Below are 24,468 nucleotides of genomic sequence, written 5' to 3'. Positions count from 1 at the left end.
ATACCCGTGGTGGGCAGAGCACAGATAGCCCATTGTGTAGCTTTGTGCTTAATTACAAACAAACAAACAAATCATTGTTTTGTAAATATTTTTACCGATCTTATGAAAACTCTATCTGGACACCAATAAAAATTTAGGTTATCTGATAAGTGGTCTATATGTTTCAAACAACACGATCTTTGAGTTCTCCGTACTGTAATAAGGAGAAAATTATTTTAAATATTCAATTATTTGCATTGAAATAGTCATATGGAACTTTTTCAGAACGTATGTTTTTACTCTACTCCTAATAAAATAACTTTAAGGTTTTGAACATGGAAATATTTTTTTTCTTCAACTCAGTCGTTATCAATCGAGAATCTTATTATAATGGAGCTTGCGATGTATACGTCCAAAACTCGGATCTCGGAAACCACCGCACCGATCATCATCAATCATAACTGGGCAATAATTTTATAACTAGACAGCCCCCTCCCCAGTGGCACAGCAGTATGTCTGCGGACTTACAACGCTAGAAACCGGATTTCGATACCCGTGGTGGGCAAAGCCCAGATAGCCCATTGTGTGGCTTTGTGCTTAATTCCAAACAAGCAATAACTAGGGAGTATTTTTATAGCCGAGCAATAAATAGAACAATTAGAATTTCCATAAAAATGTTTCAGATTTAGCCAATAAAAATTACAAACAAAAATGATATGTTTCAGATTTAACCAATAATAATGACAAAAAAGAAATAAGTTTCAAATATAAAACAAAAACAAACTTAAAAAAATAATTTGTTTTTCTTTAGTGAAAATCTCATGAGCATTGCAACAGAAAAGCAACGCACTTTCATTGATAACTGCGTCTACAAAGAAATATTTCAATAAAATCTACTCTGTGATGTAATGCTGTGATGATAGCTCATTTTTAAACTAAAATTTCAATAAAATCCTTTTTCTCATGGATGGTGAACATTATTGAATGTCAACTATGAGTACATTGTTGTGGAACTGTTAGACAATTCCAGAAAAGGCAGCAGGCCTAATAGTCTTCCGCAGGAACTAGCAGTTATACCTGCCCGGAGGGCGGGTATTCCTACTAGTATATATAAAAGTCAGTTGTCTTTTGGTAACGTTTCGTTCATCTGTGTCACTTGGCAACAAAACTATGACCTTATGTTGTTGCCTTAAGTATGTATATAATACTTCGAACGTTCACGAGGGCTGGCTTGAAGTCCACTTTGTTAGATCGTTTTACCTTCTGGTTTACACATATACTTAGCTTGATGTAGACATTTCGAAGGTTTTGGCTAGTTTTAAAAACATCTAAGTTAAAGGTTAGTGACCATAATACTTATGTTTTTATTAGGTTTTCTTGAAGTTTTCAGTTTCATTATTATTTTTTTCCTTTCTCTGCTATTCACGCTAGATAGAGAAAACTAGTCATTATTTTGTAAATATTTTTTACCGAACTTATGAAAACTCTATCTGCACAAAGAAAACAAATTTAGGTTCTCTGTTAAGTTGTCTGTGTGTTTCATAACAATACTTTGAACGTTGATAAGGAATGGAAATTCATATGAAATATGCATTTATATTGGAATCAAGACATATCTAATAGAATATGGAAAAGAAGTTTAAACCTAAAAATTCATTTCAAGTACCATCATTAGTTAAGACTAATAGCAATATATAAATGTGTGTGTGTTTATCTAGTATATATAAAAGCCAATTTAAACTTTGTGATAGAATTTTTATCATAAAGGTCATATCAATATATGTGTGTATTGGTTTTTTGAGAGTGTACATGAAAATTATTTTTATTTTCGCAATGTGTGATTGTTCTTCTTTTACGATGAAGGGGTAAATTTGGTGAACAAAGCACGTTGAAGGAAGAGCGGGAACCCCGGTTTTTTATTATACAACTCCAACCCGTCATTATTTCACGGGTCTGGGCCGGGCTTGACCAGGTGATTAGGGTGTTTGACTGGTAATCTGAGGGTCGCGTGTTTGAATTCCCGTCCCACCAAATATGCTCGCCCTTTCAACCGTGGGGGCGTTATAAAGTGACGGTCAATCCCACTTTCCAGGTTCACTCCAATTCATCAAATATGAATTTGACTGGGTTCATAAAACTTTTTACGGCGTTCATAGAAAATTTTCAAAACTAATATCTTTTCTCGAATGAAAATCGAATGGCATACTTAATTCAACTCTGACATAACATACTTCTGTATAAACATAAAATATTCCTGGTTTTTTATCACTCTTTATTTTATACCTAACAACTTGCCACCAAGTATGAAGGAGCGATACTGTACGCCATGCGATCGAATGTTCTAAGTAACTTTATCTCAAGTCAAACTTAGATTAAAACTATTACACTGTTGTTCAAACACGTTTTGTGTATTTCTTTTTTTTTCTGTTCCTTGTTGGCAGAATGTTGTTTGTTTTTGCGTTTCTTGGTTTAGAACAATACCCTACCTATAAAATGTCTAAAAGGTAAGTAGAGGAGGCCTGATTAGTACTTTACAAGTTATCTCGACAGTGAATTACATTTTGTACTTAACACTAAAGTTCGGATATTCTATATTAAAAATATACAAAACTAAATTATCCATTAACATGTTAAGTAACCTAGATGTTACTCACTTTAACTGGAAATACATTGCTCTTCATTTATGTTGTATCATTAATTACGGCTTAAATTGAAATAAAGGTTTTTTACTCTTAAAACTCGTTTATATAACACACCTAGATTGTTGTGACTTTGTCAAGTTCAATATTTTTGTATGCTTAGATCTCAAGTAATATAAGATTAATGAAAGATTTGATTTCTGTCTAGATCGCAGCTGATATTATGTTAATCAAAGATTTGTTCTGAATTTAGACCTCGGCCAGTGGTTTGTACTACAAAATACTTTAGTTATAATTATATTTTATATCATGTTCTGTGCACTCAAGGTATGAACTTCATCTAGAGCTTAGTAATGAAAACTATATCTGTAAATACAACTCGACCTTTCCGTTAAAAATACGATATACATCCGGAACTCTGTTCATGAGTTATAGAACATAAGAAATGTTTTTCACGCACTAACAAACAGACATACAAACACAAGCTGATTCGATCTGGATGGTAAATCAATGTGATTTAGATGATGTGAATAATTTTGTGGCGCGTTTTTTATATATATTTAATGTTATTCTCTTATACTTGTACTAGAATGTGTTTTCGATATTTTAGTGATTATTTCTAAAAACAATGCTTCGAAATGTTAATAAATACTTTTAAACGTAAAACGTTTTCCTAAATAATAAATTAAATATATAACTTCAAGGAAAAACAGTTACCTTACTACGACCATTTCTAATCGGTTTCCACATTTCCGGATAACATCCTGGACTTCGTCATGTGTCATATCTTGAACATTGTCACGTCCCACCTGTATCACTTCATCGCCCTTATACAATCCTGCTTGCTCAGCTATACTAGCTGGAACTACCTGGTGAGCAAAAATGAAAATAATGGTATAGGGTAGTCATAAGAATTACAGCATTTGTGGCATCTATAAATATTACACATCACCTTATTTACGGAACAGCTAGAGAATATCACAATATATGATTTGTAAATGTATCTTGGTGTTAGCTGCAGTAGCTTTTTTATCATTTACAATATGAAAAACCAACAATGGTCTGCTGGTTTCGATTCTGTCTTCCTATACAATTATATATAATATGTTCAGAACAGCGCTGTGAACTTTTAAAAAACATTACCATAAATATTCGTCTTTATTGTGACTTTCTCAACCATTTAATTGCTTATGAATACGCATCATAAAATAGATTTGAATTTATCAACTTGTTAATAATATATTATTCATACACTAATGACACTAATGTTGCCCATGCTTGTTATTCTCACCAAAGTCATTCACATAATACAGCTACCATTAATTATTTTATTTGTATGGACGCATTCTTAAGTACATTAACTTTTTGACATAGACGTACTTCATAACACGAGGTTTCGTTGACCATACACTGGTACATCATTTTTACAGTGGGTATAATTCTTCGTCATTAAGATGCACTTGCGATATTTTGGAGTAATATTTTACATTAGCGGCTTCTCACGTGACAAGGTAAAAACCTTTAGGTACGAATCTGAACTGTCTTCTTGGAACTTATAAGATAAATCTCATTTGGCGGGAATAAATTTAGGTCAGGTAGTTAATTAAACTTAAAGACTAAAATACATCATGAGTCAGTCATGTAGCGTTGTAAAAAGGTTAAGCGGGAAGTTTAGTCCTCAGTAGACAACTAAAAATAAAACTTAACGTATAAGTAGAACTCTCCATCTTACTTTTCTTCCTACCATCAGTCTTGCACTGTATCGGTTTGTGCCGTCTTTGGTATCTTTGTTGCCTATGCGGTTAACTATATATTCCGTCTTTGGTAGCAGTCTAGATCTCATCGAGATTAAAATCAACTAAAATTTTCATTATTATGAAACACGTAAACTGCTCTCATTTAATCGTGAAAACGGTTGTAAAAGATTACAAAGGAGTATCAAATTTTTTTTTTTTCAGTTTTCCAAAAAAAAAAAACTCTTAACTTTCTTCGAAAATTCTATTTTTTTTCTCTGACTGATGTGAGTTAGATATAAAGCTAGAAAGAACATATCCCAGGTATCACAGCTGCAAGCTTGAAAGCTTATAGTGATAGGATTCGAATTTCGATCCCTGCAATAGACAGAACGATGACAGCCCACTCTGGAATTTTGTGTTAAAAAGGAAAGGGCATGGAAGAAGTGCTGAATATATTTTAAGTAATTCAAACTTCAGGCTTCTCCTGAAACCAAGTATAGGGCTAGCACATATAAAACTAACAGAAAAAGTCCTGGGTTTAGCGGACTACTCGTACTACTCATTCAGTCACAGTAAAGTTTAATTTTCTAATTTCTTATTATTGTTAACCTTTGACTTCATATGCCCTAGAAACTTCAGATAAAGCATTATAAGTTTAACGTTTATTTGTTTTTGAGTTTTCAAATATTTGAAAGTACCAATCACTCAAAGAACCAAACATTATTATTTCACAAATAGAATGATTCTTCTCAAGTATAATCAACTATGTACAACTTACAAGTTAAATACATAAATAACACAATCGATAATTAATTTTAAGAAAATGTCATATTTTAAAATAAAATTGGTGAACACGTTTAATCATAAGCGTCAAACCTTGAGTATCATCACAGGATGATCTTGATTTCTTCCTCCCACGACCCGGAACCCCCACGCTTGTTGGGAATCGGGTCGCTTCATGGAAACTAGAAATGGCCTTTGAAATGACATTTTGAAGAAGGAAACGCTAGCTCTGACACTGGTTAAAACGATTTGTAGTAAAAAAACAAAAACGAATATTATCGAAAATTAACCTTTCGCTCGTTCGTAAACGCTTACACCTTTTCTGAACCAGGAATATAACTTTTAAAATAAGAATACTGCGGACCCTCCTCCTGCGGAGTCGGAAGATTCAGATGAGATAAAAGAAGCCTCGTCAGTGTACATCAGCCCTGAGAGTGACGTAGGATTTCTAAGATTAAACCAGTATTTTTATAACAACTGAGCTTGTTAGTCTGGACAAATTCCAAAATGTTCGACTTCGGAGTTTTAAAATGTGTTAAAAATAATCTAATAATGTTGTTATCCCCATTTTTAACTTTTTTTTCTCATAAACTAATACACCATTTGTCAGTATGGTTTTAAGCATTAGTTGTTATTTGTGTTTCGTTTTTGCTAGTTCACAGCTCTTTAACAATATTTCTGATGTTTGTTAGTATTAGTTTATTATTGTTGTTATAATGTAATGTAATGAAGTTTTTATTGGTTTATTACTGTTGTTGTAACGTGATGTAATGAGGTTTTTATTAGTTTATTAGTTGCTGTAACGTGATGTAATGAAGTTTTATTAATTTATTATTGTTGTTATAACGTAATGTAATGAAGTTTTTATTGGTTTATACAATTAAATTATAACTATTTTGCCCTTATTTCATATTTTCTGTTATCAATATCAAAAGTAATTTTTTAGTATTACTTGTATAATTTCGTTCAGGAATATGTTTAAAAAACAAGGAATCAATAGAATATTACTTAAAACATATGAGTTGTCCATAATTATCGTTAGTAGAACTATAAGATGTCGTAATTGCATGAAAGTTGAATTGAAACTGATTGTAGACTGATATGACTTCAGTTTATACAGGAATGAGTAACTCAGATCTGACTGCTTGCTGTGTATATTGTAAAATACACTTGGTCAACTCAGGACTGACCTTTGTTTATTAGTCATATGGCTTTCAATGGCTTCAACTTGAGAATCAACTTGTTCTATTGCCATGCAATATTTGAAAACAAGAACTTTTCCATTTCATCTGATATATACATACCAATGCTGATTTGTAACTGACAATGTGCATAAATTTTTAAGTGAAAAGATAATACATATTACTGTAACATTGTTTTAAAATCTATCTGAGGAAACATCTGTTTCGAAATGTAAACTAGTTTATATTGAATTCTTTATTTGTTTACATATGTAGTTACATGTGTTTAGTACAATGTATTAAAATGTCTCGTGATAAATTCAGAGTTTCTTTTCACATATTGTTGCACAGTATTTACATGAAAAATATAGACTCTAACAAATGGACAAATAGTTATATGGACATAATGTAGAAAAGTTGTGTGAAAGATAATCCAGTATTTTATAAACTAAAATATTTACATAAATGGTAAATTAGTGTATCTTGAAGACTTGTTAATAAATGTTTCAATATGTGTGACACATAGCAAGTCTGTGATTTTACATTGTTGTTGTAAAGTATATCCAGTAATGATAAACAGCAAATGTGTTGGATTTATAAAATGTGACAGAATAATCACTTCATTTATAATTATAGATCTTCTTAAGATTACTATTGCCAACTCTATATAGCAAAGTGGATTTATTTACTATTGAACTCTGCGAATGTCGTCTCTACCCTCTTCTCTCCCCTCTGGCCCGGCATGGCCAGGTGGTTAGGGAGCTCGACTCGTAATCTGCGGGTCGCGGGTTCGAATCCCCGTCCCACCAAACATGTTCGCCCTTTCAGCCGTGGGGGCAATTATAATGTGACGGTCAATCCCACTATTCGTTGGTAAAAGAGTAGCTCAAGAGTTGGCGGTGGGTGGTGATGACTAGCTGCCTTCCCTCTAGTCTTACACTGCTAAATTAGGGACGGCTAACGCAGATAGCCCTCGTATAGCTTTGCGCGAAATTCAAACAAACAAACAAACTCTCCCCTCTATTGCCTGTGGCAGTCAATCATCGTGCACGTTCAGAGTCTCCCCTTATTTACTTATATGTAATATATGTTAACTTACTACAGTTGTGAACTTACGAAGTACATCTACACGAAATGTGACAAGGTTTTAGCCAACAGTACAATTCTGTTTTTTACATTAAAAATCAAATGTATTACTAAAGTTTTTGTAAGATTTGTCAGTAAAATTCTCTTACAACTACTCATATCAAACAACAAAGTTATATAACGAAATTCGTTAGTTTACTTGGATTTATCTTTATAAATTGATCAAACTGTTTTGTTTTTCTGTCGTCATGTCTTTATTAGTTTTGAATATTTTATTATTTTAGTTAAAAAAGCTGAAAGTTAAATTGCTTCGTGTTAGACTGTCGACCGTATGTTTTTATTAATTCTTACTAATCGTGTTTTTCAAAACATGGTAAATAAACAAACTCATAAACACGTAGATTAAGACTTTCATTTTAACAAGATAACGTCATCCGGGTTTTTATACAGCAGCAACTTTTTATCTCTGAGATCACTCGTTTGATGACTCATAGTAAGAACCCATGATAAGAGAAACAACAGATTTACAACACATTAAATCTTTTTTCAATTTTCCGATACTAGATTCTGCCTCTTCCCCTCTCGGTGGTTCAGTGGAATATCTGAAGGCTTAAAACGGTAAAAATCGGGTTTCGACAGTCGCAGTGGGTATAGCACAGAAAACCCACTTTGTAGCTTTGCCCTTAACAAGAAACAGACAAGCAAAAAGTTGCTATTTTTCAACATAGTCTTTCAGAAAAGTACCCCGGAATGTTGGATTGAAATATCGACTACAAAACACAGTTAGTTACTTCTGTATAGCCCAAAAATGTACGACAGTGCTTTCAAAAAATGCTAGACAGAACCTAGTGGTTAACTTAGTGAGCTGCGGACTGAAAATGTGGTAATGTAATTGATTTGTAATGTGGTAATAAAGAATAGTTACGGAGGAATTATGATGAAGCATTACCGTGGTCTTACTAGGATCACTTTATTTCATGCTGTCTAGGACGTGTAAGATTACATAACGTCATGTAGTTATATATATATAGGCGTTCTGAAAACAGCGAAAGTTATCCAACAAAAAAAAAAAATTCACGAATTATGTCTTTACACTTTTACTTCAAACTGTTTACTGTCAGCTTTAAAATGTTAAGAGTTCATGAAAAGATAATTATGAAGACGACTTGATCACCTTAGAAAAATATGCACGTCTTGATGTATAAAACTTAAATTGTATGGAAACCGTCAGGGGTAAGTTTATAGACTTACAACGCTAAAATCCATGGTTCGATTGTCGTGGTAAACTGAGTGCAGATAGCTTATTGCTTAGCTTTGCGTTAAAACAAACAGTATCAAAAATCATGTTTTTATCATGTTAACCTTGTTGACAGTATACTTTGGCGATAATTCATTTTACAGCGAGATAGAAAAAATAAATCTGACAATATAGTGAAACCAATAGAACACGTTTCATTATTCGCGGTGACATAACTTGTTATATAGAAATCAAACTATAACAAAATCAAAGTAAAGGTTTGTTTTCTTTATTTCATATTTTATCATCGATACTGAAACATGTAGATAAATTTACAAAGGGGTCATATAATTTCGGAAAGAAAGTTTAATCATGATTCGTAGATTGTGAAAAACCCCCATAAATATGATTCATAGATTTGTTTCGAAAGTCATGCACAACGACAGTTTTTTTCTAACCAAATGTTGGGCTAAACGAACGAAAATGATTTTGTACAGTTTAAAGACATCGTCATTCATATCTCGCTGCCAATGAAATAAAGAGTTGGCGATCAGACTGATCGTTTTCGATACCTCCCTATTTAGTATATACAACTTTGAATCTAGCGTTACTTGTGATCAGCTTTTAAAACCTCATTTTGGAAACACCCGCACATAGCACGTCAAATCGATAATACTAACACAGAAAAAAAAAGTTCGTGTCCCATTGTAGATAGATAAAGTAATGAGTAACGGCTAGCAGACACGTAAAATATAAGTAACGATAAAGATGTTTGAATAACCTGTTATCATGTCAAATATTCCTGCGTGCAAACAAAGGAACTGAAACATGATAACGATACAGATTTGTTTCTTACTTTAACCATACTGACGGTGTACTTTGGTTCGACCTTTATATGTATCGAGGAGCTGACAATTAGCAGAGGCAATATCAGAAAAGCCACTGAAGACGTTCCTTGTGTGCCATTTCTTCATTATTCCATGTGTAACATTATACAATCGTCCCACTTTCGTAGAGACTCTAGTTTTAAGATGGCTCCAAATCGTTAAGTGGCCTTGACTTTGTCAGTGAATATACTTGGACTTAATAGACAATGCTACGTGACACATTCCAAATGTGTACTACAGAAACCTTTCAAAAAGTTAAGCTCAGTTGGGTGTGAGAAGAGAAATCTGAAGTCCTAAGCCAAAAGGTTTGCATTTAATCAAGGTCGTTGTGGGTTCATCCTTCTGAACTATTTAGGTAAGTTCACTAGACCTATGAATATATTTATCTAACAATACTTTATTTGTAGTTATGCTAAAAAATTACCTGAAGTTGTTGTGGATTCAATTCCTTTTATTCCTGCGATGTAATTATATACAGTTTCTGTTGTTCTTAATACTGTTAATACCTGGAAAGTAGGAACAAGTACAACAACGGATAACTTCAGACAGTATTTTCAGGAAGTGAGGATTTACATTCTAGTACACATTTAGTGTCAGTCTGTCTGTCTGTAAATATATATAAAAAAAAACAACTACATGTGCTTTATTTCTTGTAAAGGTTACATCGCACAAACAGATGAGATGTATTTTTAACCCAAGACTTTTTAAATTCAAGTGTTTTTCGCGTTCTTTTTTAAATACAAAGACTGAATATCGCCTTGAAAATAGCCCTGTATGTGTTTTATCCCTTCATTTGTCGTTGCATACAAAGATATATCGGTTATACTGTGAAAAGGCCACAGACTCACGTAAATGAATAAACAAATATCAAAACACCTATCAGATCTGGTTTACATGTCTATGCTCAGTGTGACGTAGTCGTCTATTCAAATAAAGATTAACAACGAAATGATTTCCGTGTAAAATAAAGCATGTAAATCAACGGGCTGAGTCAACGACTACATCAAGTGAGCACAGTTGTTAACTTGTTACTTATGTCAAGTTCCTGACTGGCCACAAAAAAGGAACCCGAGATCTTTACAGGCAACATTCGCAAAAACCAATAAATTATTCATGAGGGTGGCTCAATGTAACAAAACCAAGCGTGAGTAAACTTCAAAATGCCCAATTACAAATTCTCATATCAGTTTTACACGTGCCCATCAGGTACGTGACTAAATTATTTTTAATTTCGTATTTCAAAGGACATAAGTAAAAACCACCGTAAAATAAATACGGTTCTGTTGTAGCGTACAATGCTAGAGATAATCACGTCGTCACGAGCTGTGCAGTGTTATAATTTAGCATGTACACTCATAAGCATAGTCTATGCAGGCAACGGTTATGGGCTACAAGAAAGCCCGGTATATGTTTTTATTTCAAGTCGGAGACATAATTATCGAATTTTTTTTTTTTACTGCATAGCATCTTCTGGTAGCTTCAATTCATTAACGAGTTAGAACTTAAAGAAGTAAATGAAGTGAGATTTTTTTAGAGTAACATTCTTCGGAAGACTATGGACAGTTCCATCTTATATCATTAGTGTTTATATATAAACTAAAGCCATGCATTATGTTGGTTTTATTTACCACAAACACGTCGCAATTTGTAAGCTACTTTTGTATATTTAATTGAAAAAAAAAAAAAACGAATCGTATAGCAAAAGTCTCTTTAAGTCAGTATATATATATATATTGAGGAACTTTTTTCTAATAAAAATAAAACTAAACTTATTTAACTGAGTGTTTGTAACTGAGAACTCAAATCTACCTAGTAAGGATGTTGTTTTCATCAAAATAACACCAATCTAATTTGATGTCCCATCTCGCGCTTTGACCTAAATAAATTTAGAGTGGCCCAAAAGTAGTAGTTTCGTATGGTGTTTTTCACACATTCAAATTCTTTTGGAGGTGTGTATCCGGGATTAGGACCGGCGTCCTAGTCGGACACCGGGTGAGCATGTTTGGTGTGAAGGGGATTTGAACCCGCGACCTGCAGATTGCGAGTCGAGCGCCTTAACCACCTGGCCATGTTTCGAATTTCGCGCAAAGCTACACGAAGGCTATCTGCGCTACCTGTCTCTAATTTATCAGTGAAAGACTAGAGAGAAGGCAGCTAGTCATCATCACCCACCGCCAACTCTTGAGCTACTATTTTACCAACGAATAGTGGGATTGACCGTCACATTATAACGCCCCCACGGCTGAAAGGGCGAGCATGTTTGGTGGGATGGGGATTCGAACGCGCGACCCTCAGCTTGCGAGTCGAAAGCTCTACTCACCTGGCCATGATGGGCCATGTTTGTATAGAAGAAATACATTTTCTGACAGCAACTTCTATGACAGTATAATACGCTATAAACTCAAATGTGAAGAATAAAGGAACAGGTCAATTCAAATGTCTTCGATCACCTCCAACACAAAGAAGAAAAAAACACATTACTTTTATGACACATAATTCCTACTATCTTTGAGCTATCCTGTAACATCATTCCTACTATCTGTGAGCTATCCTGTAACATCATTCCTACTATCTGTCAGCTATCCTGTAACATCATTCCTACTATCTGTCAGCTATCCTGTAACATCATTCCTACTATCTTTGAGCTATCCTGTAACATCATTCCTACTATCTGTGAGCTATCCTCTAACATCATTCCTACTATCTGTGAGCTATCCTGTAACATCATTCCTACTATCTTTGAGCTATCTTGTAACATCATTCCTACTATCTGTGAGCTATCCTGTATAGTTACAGTTTCGTTTATGAAAGTGAAACCAGTTTTGGTTTGGTTGTCGTTAAACGCAATGGTACATAGTGGGCTATCTGTGCTCTGCTCACCGTTGGTATCGAAATCCGAATTTTAGCGTTGTAAACTTGCAGACTTACCACTGAGCCACTAGGGGTAAAATCGAACTAATGTATAATTATGATAAAATATCTATAATTTTTAGGGTATGATTAAATTTCTATCAGCATAACAAATAAATATCAACCATTATTGTTATGTATATGAGCTCATAGTATAGGATTCAATACTTAGATACATATGCATATACGATTTACCCTCTTCGCTCGATGTTATATTAGCTATTTAAGTTTTTGAGTACTCACAGGCTCTCTACCTGTTTATCTGAAGGCGGTTTCTGAAAAATATTGCCGTAAGCCTCAGCAACACAAACTTACAAACACAAGCTTACTCATATCTAAGGAAGTTTCAGCTCCTGGGAAATATGTGTGTGTCATGTGTATGTCATTATGATATCTGTTTTCAGGGTAATGGAATAAGAAAATCCTTGATAAGATCCACTAATGGAAGGATCTAATTTCTTTAGTTGGTCTTAGAACAAGCTGAGGAGCACATAAACAAAATAAAATAATTCTGAAAATAGAATTTAACTCTCACACTAAGATAGAGTACGGACTAAATTGATTTGCCATGAAAACAGGCTGTAACTATTGTATAGGGGGAAAATGCTAAAGAAAGAATTTAACATACTAAAGCGTTAACTGATTAATCTGCCCCCGTGGCACAGCGGTATGTCTGCGGACTTATAACGCTAGAATCCGGTTTTCGATACCCGTGGTTGGCAGAGCACAGATAGCCCCGTGTGTAGCTTTGTGCTTAATTACAAATAAACAAACAATTATTGATTAATCTTAAGTTACAAATAAATAAGACGAAAATACTGAAACTAAAAAGGAAAATAATTTAAATTGAATATATTTAGTTTTTAATATTTTAAGCTTAACTTTTTATAATAAATGATAACGTAACTTTTACTTAATTACGTGATGCAAAAGATTCGCGCCCTTTTTTCGACTACTGTAGTATAATAAATGTTCAGCTGGTATCGCTCTAATGCTAACAGGCACTGGAAGATGGCCACAAACTCTTGGCTTCTTGTCAAGTGACGCATTCCTTTAATATATATATTTTTTCATGGGTTATTTATTTATAAGTGCTCTGTAAAACGCATCTCATACGATACGCACGTACAGAAATACATACTGTACCCTCTATGAGAAATTGAATTAGCTTGAAATTATCAAACACCTTTTATGTAAGTGTCAAAAAAAAGATTAAATGCAATTCAAAATTATAAATTTAGGCACACAATGTTTTATTGAAAGAGCTAGTATTTTGTGTTTGCAATTTTGTGGCCTCTTATGCGACACATGGGCTAACCTGCCATCCCACTGACCCCAAGGCTCAGGCATATAGCTATCCATAATTCAGAACTGCTTAACAGACAGAGTGCAGCTACGACCACTCTTATCCGATTAGCGGGATTGACTATCACGGTTATAAAGCTCCTATAGTTGAAACTTCAGCAACATATCCCGGCTCGGATCTTGGTTCTTCTTATCTAAAGAACGTTACTTTAATCACCAGATTGCATTCTCTGCTGAATATCGATCATTCAACATTAGTGTGGAGAGGTTAGCTGAGCTATGGAATTGGAATTGGAATTTTCAGCCTTTACGGCACTTTACGCGCACGTGAGCTAAACGGCAGATTGAAGACCTTTAGGATTCCGATATAGCCTCCCTAATTTTGAACCATTGGCCAGAAGGAAGAAAGCTATCTATTAACAGCTGCCGACATAAGGGTTTTATCCGGTTATTTTAGCCGAATAAAGATATTGACAGTCGCTTTTATAACATACCCACAACTGAAAGGGCAAAGCTTGTTCAGTTTCATCATGTCTCAAACCCCGGACTTTTCCACTCGCAGCCCGACACTCTAGCCGCTAAGTCACGCCCGGCCCTAAGCACTACCGAATCTGAAAAATTGTAATTTTGTCATATAGCTGTTGCTATTTGCAGTCTATACTTTTCTTATTCGAAGTTCCATAACTCTACAGAGTTGCTCTTAAATAATGGTTAACGTTGAAATTACCAAGACAACATTAATTCAAGTATGTGTTGACCCTGTGACAGAGCTTTGGATTTCGGAGTGACGATCTGGGTTTGAATCCGTGCGATACCATCAAGTGTTCCCCGCACTTTAAACTGTGTGTGAATCAAAAAAAGAGTGATTGTCAACTCTTTAGCGTGAATAATAAGTGGTGGGTTGCTGCTGACTATCCCGCCGCCTTCCTTACGATCAGTAGTTTGTTTGTTTGTTTTTTCTTTATTTGTAGTTAAGCACAAAGCTACAACTGTGCTCTGTCCACCACGGGTATCGAAACCCGGTTTCTAGAGTTGTAAGTACGTAGACATACCGCTGTGCCACTTGGGGCTTAATCATAAAGAAAATTCAACTGAGTATTTACGTTAGACATATCATTATAACTTAATACTAACATTTTCAATTATTTTAACGTAAGAAAAGATAATTAAAACTACTTAAATATTTGATCTCGTGAAAATTATAATACTGCAAACTAAACCTGGACGCAATGAATAAGAACAGACAATGTAAAACATTTCAATACACTAAACCATGAAAAAGTGCATCACAATTAAAGAAGCCAAATAATTTAAACGAGCGTTTGAAAAATGGCACTTTTCTTCACTAAATGTGTACTCCGCAGATATACCACTGTGCCACTGGAGGGCGTAACTTTACCACAAATACAAAATACAAGAACATTAATTCGTTTTTATTTAATTCCAAGCCATGCATTTACAGACGAAGCAGCCGATGAATTTTTTTTTCTTCAAACAAATAAGTAACATATGAACATCGAAATTGATTTGTTAATGCAGAAACACAATGCCCAAAATACATGGAGTCACTGAATCTTCATCATATATAAAGGATCTTAATTAGCACGAGTTAACATTACACCTGTACCTGCCAAAATATAACTGATGCAAGACATTATTATGTTCTCAATCGTTAAAATATATTCATTTATTTACACGGTCATTCAAAGACAAAACCAATTATTGGTTCGTTCCTTACATTAGGCTTAAGTCAGTTCATCGTCTGGTTATTTAAGAATTTTTTCGTTAATAATGATTTAAAGTTCGATCCATCACATTAATGTGAAAAGCATTCTATGATTTGTTACTGTATCTCGTATTTCTCTATTTTTTTTGCACAAAGTATAAGTGATTTTATTTGATAAAAATAAAGATAAAACAACTCATATATTGTTTTTTTACAGATCTTAAAAGTAAGAATAATTATACAAGATGCGTGTTTGAGCTTTAAAACCTTCGGCATGTAAACGCGTTTAAGTCACAAATTAGAAAATTACACTAGAATTAACAGTGTTTTTTGCAACACGGGATGCGAAATATTAATTCATGGATTCGTAGCTCAGGTATGCTCTCCACTGGGCTATCGTCCAGATCAAATAGACTTTCTGTATTCTCCCAACTACAGGGCTCGAACCCAAAACTTAGACTTTGCATGACTGAAGCATACCGCCACCAAAGGGCACATAAATGAATAAAATATATGATCCAACTCAAAACTTGCAAAAATGAATTAAGCAAATATCATCAATAACTATTGTATATAAAGAGTTATTAATATAGATAATCTGAACTGAATAAGCACGCAGAGCAATCTTCCTGACATATTTGAACCACCTGAGGTACATAAATCTGAAATGTTACTGAGAGACCCATGAATATTTTTATCATAGACTCAAACTAGAACCTAGACAAGCATCGAGGAAGCTTACTGAGTCAACTAACCAAAAAAAATGCTTTCATGTTTGAAATGTTTCACAACGTATTGCTGATATGCTATAAATAACAAAAAGTTAACAGCAATTGAATATTGGATTAATTTGAACTAAGTATTACTTTTTATAAAGATGTTACTTAATGTTATATTAAATGATACAATTTTACACCAAGTTATAACCCATTGCACTAACGCTATTAAGCAATGCTCTGTTATTTATTATGATAATACTCAGTTTTTGTCTGTCCCGAAAATGCGTATGCGCGCACACTTCATTTCAATAGATGTAAATAAAAAGCGGATGTAAACATACCTTAGTCTTAAGATGCTAAATTTTTAGGCATCACATACAACAAAGTCTCATCTGGACCAATCATTAATAAAAAATGTCTGCTAAAGATTAAATCATTTAAGAAAGATAATGGAAAATCCAGGCAGATTGTTCTCCCGACACAATACCTACTATTTATAGAGCCTATATTAGACCTCTAGCGGAATATATCTGCATGATTACCTGTAACATTTCAGATGACTTATTGTAGAAACTTTAGGTACACCAAAATAGAGCACTAAAAATATCCCTCCGTTAACCCACATACACACCTAACTCGTATCTTGACTCTATCAGCAAATTACCGGCAATTAGAAATAGAATACTCAAACTAACCAAGAAATTTTACACCAAAGCAACCACTCATGATTAATTATCAAAACAATTAACTACGTTAGCAGCAACACCTCAATCATGGCACGCCCACTGGGTTTCCTTTTAATCTTATCATTTCATTAGCAGGTGAGCCGTACAAATCTGGCACTATCAAGGTAGATTCTTCGGCGTCCAGGTAGTGAAAGTGGGTTTTTTCTTGGGGTTTTTCAGTTTTCCTCCCACATCGGAATTTTTGGGGTACTGAATCTATAGTTCCTCACCCAGACCGACCGTTGGCATTGCCAGAATTACAAGTTGTTGACGCTATTATCCCGCATAATTCTTGTACAGGGTTGGTCGTCTGTGGTCCTATTTTTTGGGCTTCTTCCTTGCTTACCTTCGAGCTGCAGCTTCACAATTTCACTGAGCCAACAGGTAAATATTGTTTTTATTTTTTCTCCTCCTCCCATTCCCCTTATTATCCAACATATTCAGATCCATGTGTGTGGATGCATACATGTCTGTACAGGCACGTATCCCTTTTTTTTCTTCTCTCTCTCTCTCTCTCTTGAAATTTCCCTTCTCAATTCCTAAGCTCTGAGTAGGGCGAAGAAAACGAGCTTTCGAACGCCCTCGGTTACTCTTAAACTTCAAATTCATTTGGGGTTTAAAAGCTTATATCAAAATCCCTACCAAGGTCAAACTAAAACTAAACCAACCTTTGGTAGATATTTTGTACATCCACATATTAAAGCTTTTTAAAGTCTTTTAAAAGGTCTAACGTTTGCTTGTAGAATAACATTATAAGTTTATTTTTTGTTAGTATTAAGTACAGTAAATTTTATCCCTAACTAGAATTAGAATTATTTTGTATTATTCTAGAAATCCTGTATTTAAAGAAGTATTGTTGCAATAAAGATAATAATTTGAGTCTGTTAATATTTCGTGGAAACAGTACAAAAAGCTCTTGCGCCATTTACTCGTAAAAAATCTCGTTTTTTATGTATGTTTGTTTGTTTGTTTGTTTGTTTTGAATTTCGCGCAAAGCTACACGAGGGCTATCTGCGCTAGCCGTCCCTAATTTAGCAGTGTAAGACTAGAGGGAAGGCAGCTAGTCATCACCACCCACCGCAAACTCTTGGGCTACTCTTTTACCAACGAATAGTGGGATTGACCGTCACATTATAACACCCCCACGGCTGAAAGAGCGAGCATGTTTGGTGTGACGGGGATTCGAACCCGCGACCCTCAGATTGCGAATCGAGTGCCTTAACCACCTGGCCATGCCGAGCCTTTTATGTATGTAGTTGACACTTTTGTGATATATTACTTTGTCTTTGGATCCCCTGAACTGTGTAACGATAATTTAAATAAACATAAATTTGAAACACAGCTATATCCGTTTTGCTAACTAATTCCCAGTCTTCTAAAGTTGGCGTCTTTATGCGTGTATAGCCCAAAAATCATTCATCTAGCATCATATAGAATAACATCGCGCATCCTACATAAGATGCTTTGAAATGTGTCAATGTGTAATGGAATTAGTCAAAAAACATGGATTTCCATTTTTTACAAACGTAAACTACTCTAATCATATTATTTAAATATTCTTTGAAAGAGGAAAGGGAATTTCACTTGAAATAACAATTATCAAATTACCCCGTGCCTACAGACAAGAACTATTTCTATTCGCAGCTTGCTAATATGATAAATACCAAATTTCAGGTCCTTTACAATGACTTTCCTTTAAGCAATATATTTCAAGTAATTCCTATCATGACCTAATGTTGAAGAACGTTTATCACTCGCTGGTAGTTTATTTAAGAAGGGTACACCACACTTCAGAATAAAACAGAATGCAAACTCATTAAATGTTTACATTTCGATGCACCACTGGTATCGAAACCAGGATTCTAGCGTTGTAAGTCCGCAGACATACCGCTGTACCACTAGAGGGCAACATCGAAGTATATTTCACTTAATAATATTGTTTCATGTTGAGTTTTTTTATTATTTAAAGAGGCTTTTAAACCTAGTTTTTCCAATCCGTCAAATATGCTTTCAACATACACAAAAAAGCCAATACATGTGTTTTCTTCTCAATTATTGTTCACACAAGTTGCTGAATTAAGTATTGGTTTTCCCTTCTTAACTGACAATATTTTTCACGTTTTTTTTATTGTAAAAGACGGTGGACTATAAGGTTCGTTAATTAATTGCTTCGCAAACGTAATAGCCTTTATGTATAGTAAATATTATTGTTTAGAACGCCGAACTTCCCCTGAAATACATATTCCATTTCACTATAATACTTACGAACCGCATATTACTATGGAGAAGCCAAATTTCAAACTCTTGATTTAACGAATTCTCACTTATCTATATCGCATCGTTCCATTCTCAATACACATTTTTCAAACAGTAGCCCTGAGCATTTAAGTAGGATAATCGGTAATGAGCGGTCTTTGAATTAGATATTAATTTACAATCAACCTTGGAAGAATTAAAACATTTTTCAGCTAATTGATTTTAACATTCGAAAACAAGTATTATTCATTAATATTCCTCCCTATCGTCGAATGCCGTGTTGTTCGTAGCAGTTTAATATTCAATATTCACAGAAAGCTTTATAGTTATATTAGGCCTATATCCAGGCTATTAGTCATGTATGTAAATTAAAAGTTCTGCACGGTTTCTAGAGGAGCGACAATTTTTACAAATGTTAATTTGAAATTTATAAGTGAAATCACAGAATTTATTAAACTATTTGAACATTTAAAAAAACGTAATTGGCAATAGGTTATGGTGTGTAAATAATTGCAACAACTTTAAGCATTGGTGAACTGGCCCTTCTGGCTGTTAAGCTACTCGCCGGTTCTCTAATTTCGTAATGTTTTTTTTGGCTAAATCTCGAAAACCAATGTTATGTGTTTATAAAAGTCTCTTACATTGTTATAAGAAAACTTTGAGACTATGATGAGCAATACATAATATGCGTCGGTCATTTGTTTCGTGGCCCATCCCTACGTATTAAGCATTACCGTGCTTAGTGATAGGAAAAAGTTTCACAATAGATAAAAACATCTGTTTAAATGCGTAAAAATATCGAATAATATGTTACTCATAGTAGCTCTCGAGCATTTCACCCACATGTTAAATATCACTGGAGCATTTCATCAATATGCTAAGGAACTCTGAGGTATTTCACCACGAACGTTTTGTCTCATTTCTGCAACCTTTTGACTCTCTTACTGAAACCTTCAACAAGCAAAGAGGTATTTTCAATTTGGACGGCACCTACTGCGCAAAATAGCTAAATGGTCAGACTTTGGGCTATAATTCACGTATAGGAGCCGATAATTTTGACCGAAAAACATGAGTGGCCAGTGAGCAGCACAAACAGCCATAAGGATTTTGTCCGTTCGGCTTTAAATCGAATAACGGAATTGACTGTCACTCTTATAATGTTGAATCCTGTTCAGCTGCACCACGGTGCGAACTACGGATTTTTATTTAACTCGACACACTAAGCCAAGCCCTGCCCTAAAAAAATAATTTATCCGATATTTTTTATATATTTGTAAAAGCATTTTTAATGCTTTCACAGTTACTCCTAAATAATTGAACGATCACACTGATATTTTTAATATAATTTAATATCTCATTTTATGTTCCATATAAGAAAATAATATCTGAATGTCAGTAATTCAAGTGTTTTTTTTTCTATCCTCATTTTAGCCACAATGGATTTTCCAGACATTACCATCGTATTAAGTAATGACATTGAAGACTGGGGTGATTATTTATCAGACTGTTTTCATCAACGTTTAGATCCATCTTTGAAAATAGAATTGTTGGATGTTGAATATCTATCGTTCCCCCTTCCTGACCATTGTGTCATGAGTTTGGATAGAGCCAAGGTGGTTCTAGTTATACTGTCTGAAGCTTTTTTGAAGTTCATAGAGGAAAACCCCAGATCCTTTCAGTTTATTTACCTACTGAAACCTTCTCAGACTGTTGCTCTGATGTGTGGACTTAAAGATTGTGAAGTGAATTCCCATTATAAGGAATTGCTAGTAATGTATGATTTGTGGTTACGACTAGAGACACCAATTATAGAAGGGAAGATGTTTCTACACAACGTTATTAGGACAGTTGACATGATCTTAAAACGGTTAACAGACAAAAATCAACGTTCGCAAGAGTTGCAGTTTGAACTGTGCCCTAAAGTAATTCACAAGGTAAAGATAACTGTGAAGTAAGATCTTTAGTTATAAGGTCATTCGTTGTTTGAATAGAATGAATGTTGAACGTGTAAAACATGTGATTTTCTGAGCTAGAAATGAATTTTTTTATTATATTATAATCGATAAAATTATTGGTATTAGATTTTAGATAATACAATTTCTATCAAATGTTTGACATGCTTATGGGTGTGTTAAGAAACATATTGGATTATATTTGGTATTATGTCCATCTAGGAACTGCAGTTCCCAGTTATGCAATAAATCTAATTAACTGCGCTTTATGGATAGAAAAACATAATGAAACTTTATATATATCATTAGGCAAGACCTGTTAGTTTTTCGACTCTTAATGCTATGGATTGTGATGCAAAATCCTTGTTGCATAAATTGAGTTAATACGTTGTACATAACTATTCAAAGCAGGAAAAGTTAAGTTTCAAATTTTACATAAAAAATAGACAGTACAGTTACTTTTTCATAAAAAAAGAAACAAACACTACTACAAAAAATGCATGCTGTTTAGAAAGACTGCAAAGTTAAAAACGATAATATATATGGAGTTATTTTATTTTGGTGAGAATGGAATCAAATATCAGTTTAAGAAGCTCCAAAACCTAATCGGTACATCATTGTTTAAGAAATGTGTCACTTTAAAGAGTACATGATTACTTGCACATCACTCAACAGTGGGTTTATTACGACTGATACTCCAGTATTTGATAAAACCATGTGTAATTTCGTATTCTTTAAAACACAAAAGTAAGATAAAAACCTCTTCAAATACGTATCGTTACTCATTACAAATCAAGCACGCTTTCATTTTCAGGTGTCGTATAATTGAGAGGATTTCATGAAATGCAATACGATTGCAAAAGTGGTGTAAGACTTCGTCATTAACATAATCGTTGTTACAAAACCTGGCGTTTTAAACATAAAACTGCATAAATATACAGTTCTGTCAAGCACACTAATCTTCAAAAAAGAGGTCTCTGCATGGTTGATTAGCAAGATAACAGAGACGCATACCATAGTTTTTTAGGTTTCCTTTTTCTCGTACTGAAAAAAATGTTGTTTCATTATAATCCCCCCCAGTGGCACAGCGGTATGTCTGCGAGCTTTACAACGCTAGAATCCGGGTTTCGATACCCGTGGTGGACAGAGCACAGATAGCCCATTGTGTAGCTTTGTGCGTAATTACAAACAAACATTATAATTTATAACATTTCACTATTAACTCATTACATCTAACAGTATTCTAACAGCAAAAGTACAAGACAAATTCCCAACTACAATCGATGATTGTATAGTTGTTCTAACATATCGCTCTGGATCACTGAAGCGTAACTCAAATACAAAAAAAAATATATAATGCGTATATTGTAACCTTTTAAACTTCATGGCACGTAGGGAGAAAGTACAAAAGTACAATAAATATTTGCGTAATAGGTCCGTAAGGTGGCGAAGATATGCCAACTATACTTCTAATGCCTTTCAATTCCTCAGGTACGGCCCGGCATGGCCAGGTGGTTAGGGCGATCGACTCGCAATCTGAGGACCGCGGGTTCGAATCCCCGTCCCACCAAACATGCTCACCCTTTCAGCCGTGGGGACGTTATAAAATGTGACGGTCAATTCCACTATTCGTTGGTAAAAGAGTAGCCCAGTTATTTATTTCGTTGCTAAATTAGGGACAGCTAGCGCAGATAGCCCTCGTGTAGCTTTGCGCGAAATAAAAAAAAAACCTCAGGTACAGATATATCCAGTTAAAATAAGTAAAATATGATAAAAACAATATACGGTTCTGAATCACTTTAACTAAGTTTAAATGATCCTCGCTGTTAGTTATGACCCGATGGTTGTAAAGGCATCAACCAGACAAAAAAGAAGAAGAAGAAAGAGTTATGGCAACATGTACTATGTGATAATATAATACTGAAGAGTACGTTAGGTTCGAGTTAACTTCTGGTGTACTGACCTATCAATATTAAGAATTGGCCTTAGACAATGGTTAACAATTTGGCATAGGGAGTTCAAAAACAACCTAGTTTGTTCTCTTTATAATTGACTTAGCTGGGTTGAGTTGCCATAAAATTGGTAAATTAGAAAGTCTTGTTTGTTTGTTTTGTTTTGTAATTAAGCACAAAGCTACACAATGGGCTATCTTTGCTCTGCCCACCACGGGTAATCGATACCCGGATTCTAGCGTTGTAAGTCCGCAGACATACCACTGTACAACTGGGGGGCATTAGAAAGTCTTCCTGCAGAAAGTTTCCCTCTTAGGCAAAATGTCCAATTATTTATTCATGAATATTTCCGTATTGTGTTTGTGTTATGTTTTAGTAGCAATGATCTCAACAGTTATATGCTGTTTAATTTCTTATCTAAAGAAGAAACAAATATATTTCACTTTTAGATCTACTGTATGGTTAAAATATCATGTTACCGTTGAAGATGAGATGACGTGATGAAAAAACTTTATTTCAATAAAGGGCGTTCCTGGTAAAATGAATATAGTCTTGCATAGATGCAAGAGTTGACAGTTCATTGACCATCCTTATAACATTGTTGGACGCGAAGACTGGATCATCGAGCTAAATTAGACATCTGGCAAAAGCATGGCTTGGTTGTTCCTGCGCATAACCAGGTACAAACGCTTTTTACTGGCTTTTAGAAATGAATACAAAAACGTCAAATAACATTCACTTGCGCAGTAGCGTTTCTAGGATTTTTTTACATGGGGGCATAACGGGGCAAAAAGTTAGTTTGGGGAGCAGAAAAAGTTAGCAGTTCCATATTAGAGGAAGTCACAAAGAAGAATATATATACATCTTAAAAGGCAATATCTTAGATGATGGGGGGGGGGGGGAGGTGCTGTAGAGTAGAGCTCTCCAATAGAGGTTTGCCCTCCTTTCGCCGCCCCGGTGGACATCACCTGCTCTTATGAATATTGCAACACCGTTGTTTTACAAATTGCTGCTTTTATAGACAACAGTATTGCTTAAAAGAGCTTTAATGAAGAAGATCAATCCAATTATAAACATAATTGAAGTTTATTTTCAACTTTAATGTTATAATATCCTGCATTTCAACGTGCTAAAGCGAAACGTTTCCTGTACATTACCAGCAGCTTATTACAAACCTTATCGTAACTTAGAGATAACTTCACTATTGCTTTATTAGCATCTTGCAAGTCTCAGCGCTGTAAGACGTCATTAGAACAAAAATAATCTAACGTTATGCCCTAAATTCTGCTTAAAAGTTACGAGAATTACCAAGATAACACTCACAATGGTAATTAGAACCGCAATATCTGAGCACTTTTGCTTGGAAAGTTTTCCTTTAACTGGAATCCGCTCTTA

At 34.4% G+C, this 24,468-nt stretch overlaps 2 protein-coding genes across 3 annotated transcripts in view; one reads left to right on the top strand and one right to left on the bottom strand.

The window, feature by feature from the left end:
* Window positions 1-5,503, bottom strand: part of LOC106478145 (YLP motif-containing protein 1-like) — a 17,066-nt gene extending 11,563 nt beyond the window's left edge. For both annotated transcript variants that reach the window (XR_002609841.1, XM_022381684.1), the window contains exons 1-2: window positions 5,231-5,503; window positions 3,336-3,487 (exon numbers count right to left, since the gene is read on the bottom strand). Coding sequence is in view for 1 of the 2 variants with exons in the window: in XM_022381684.1 (XP_022237392.1) it covers window positions 3,336-3,487; window positions 5,231-5,344 (266 nt within the window). In the remaining variant the exon portion in view is untranslated. The remainder of the gene's footprint in view (window positions 1-3,335; window positions 3,488-5,230) is intronic.
* Window positions 5,504-9,531: 4,028 nt separating this feature from the next.
* The window catches only part of LOC111084966, a 55,225-nt gene continuing 40,288 nt past the window's right edge, over window positions 9,532-24,468 (top strand). The window contains exons 1-2 of the mRNA XM_022381682.1: window positions 9,532-9,883; window positions 20,601-21,103. Coding sequence (XP_022237390.1) covers window positions 20,606-21,103 — 498 coding nt within the window. The 5' untranslated portion in view covers window positions 9,532-9,883; window positions 20,601-20,605. The remainder of the gene's footprint in view (window positions 9,884-20,600; window positions 21,104-24,468) is intronic.

The sequence above is a fragment of the Limulus polyphemus genome, unplaced genomic scaffold (assembly GCF_000517525.1).
Source record: "Limulus polyphemus unplaced genomic scaffold, Limulus_polyphemus-2.1.2 Scaffold185, whole genome shotgun sequence".
NCBI lineage: Eukaryota > Metazoa > Arthropoda > Merostomata > Xiphosura > Limulidae > Limulus > Limulus polyphemus.
Note: the sequence above shows the minus strand (reverse complement) of the source record. Positions and strands in the feature narration are given on the sequence as shown.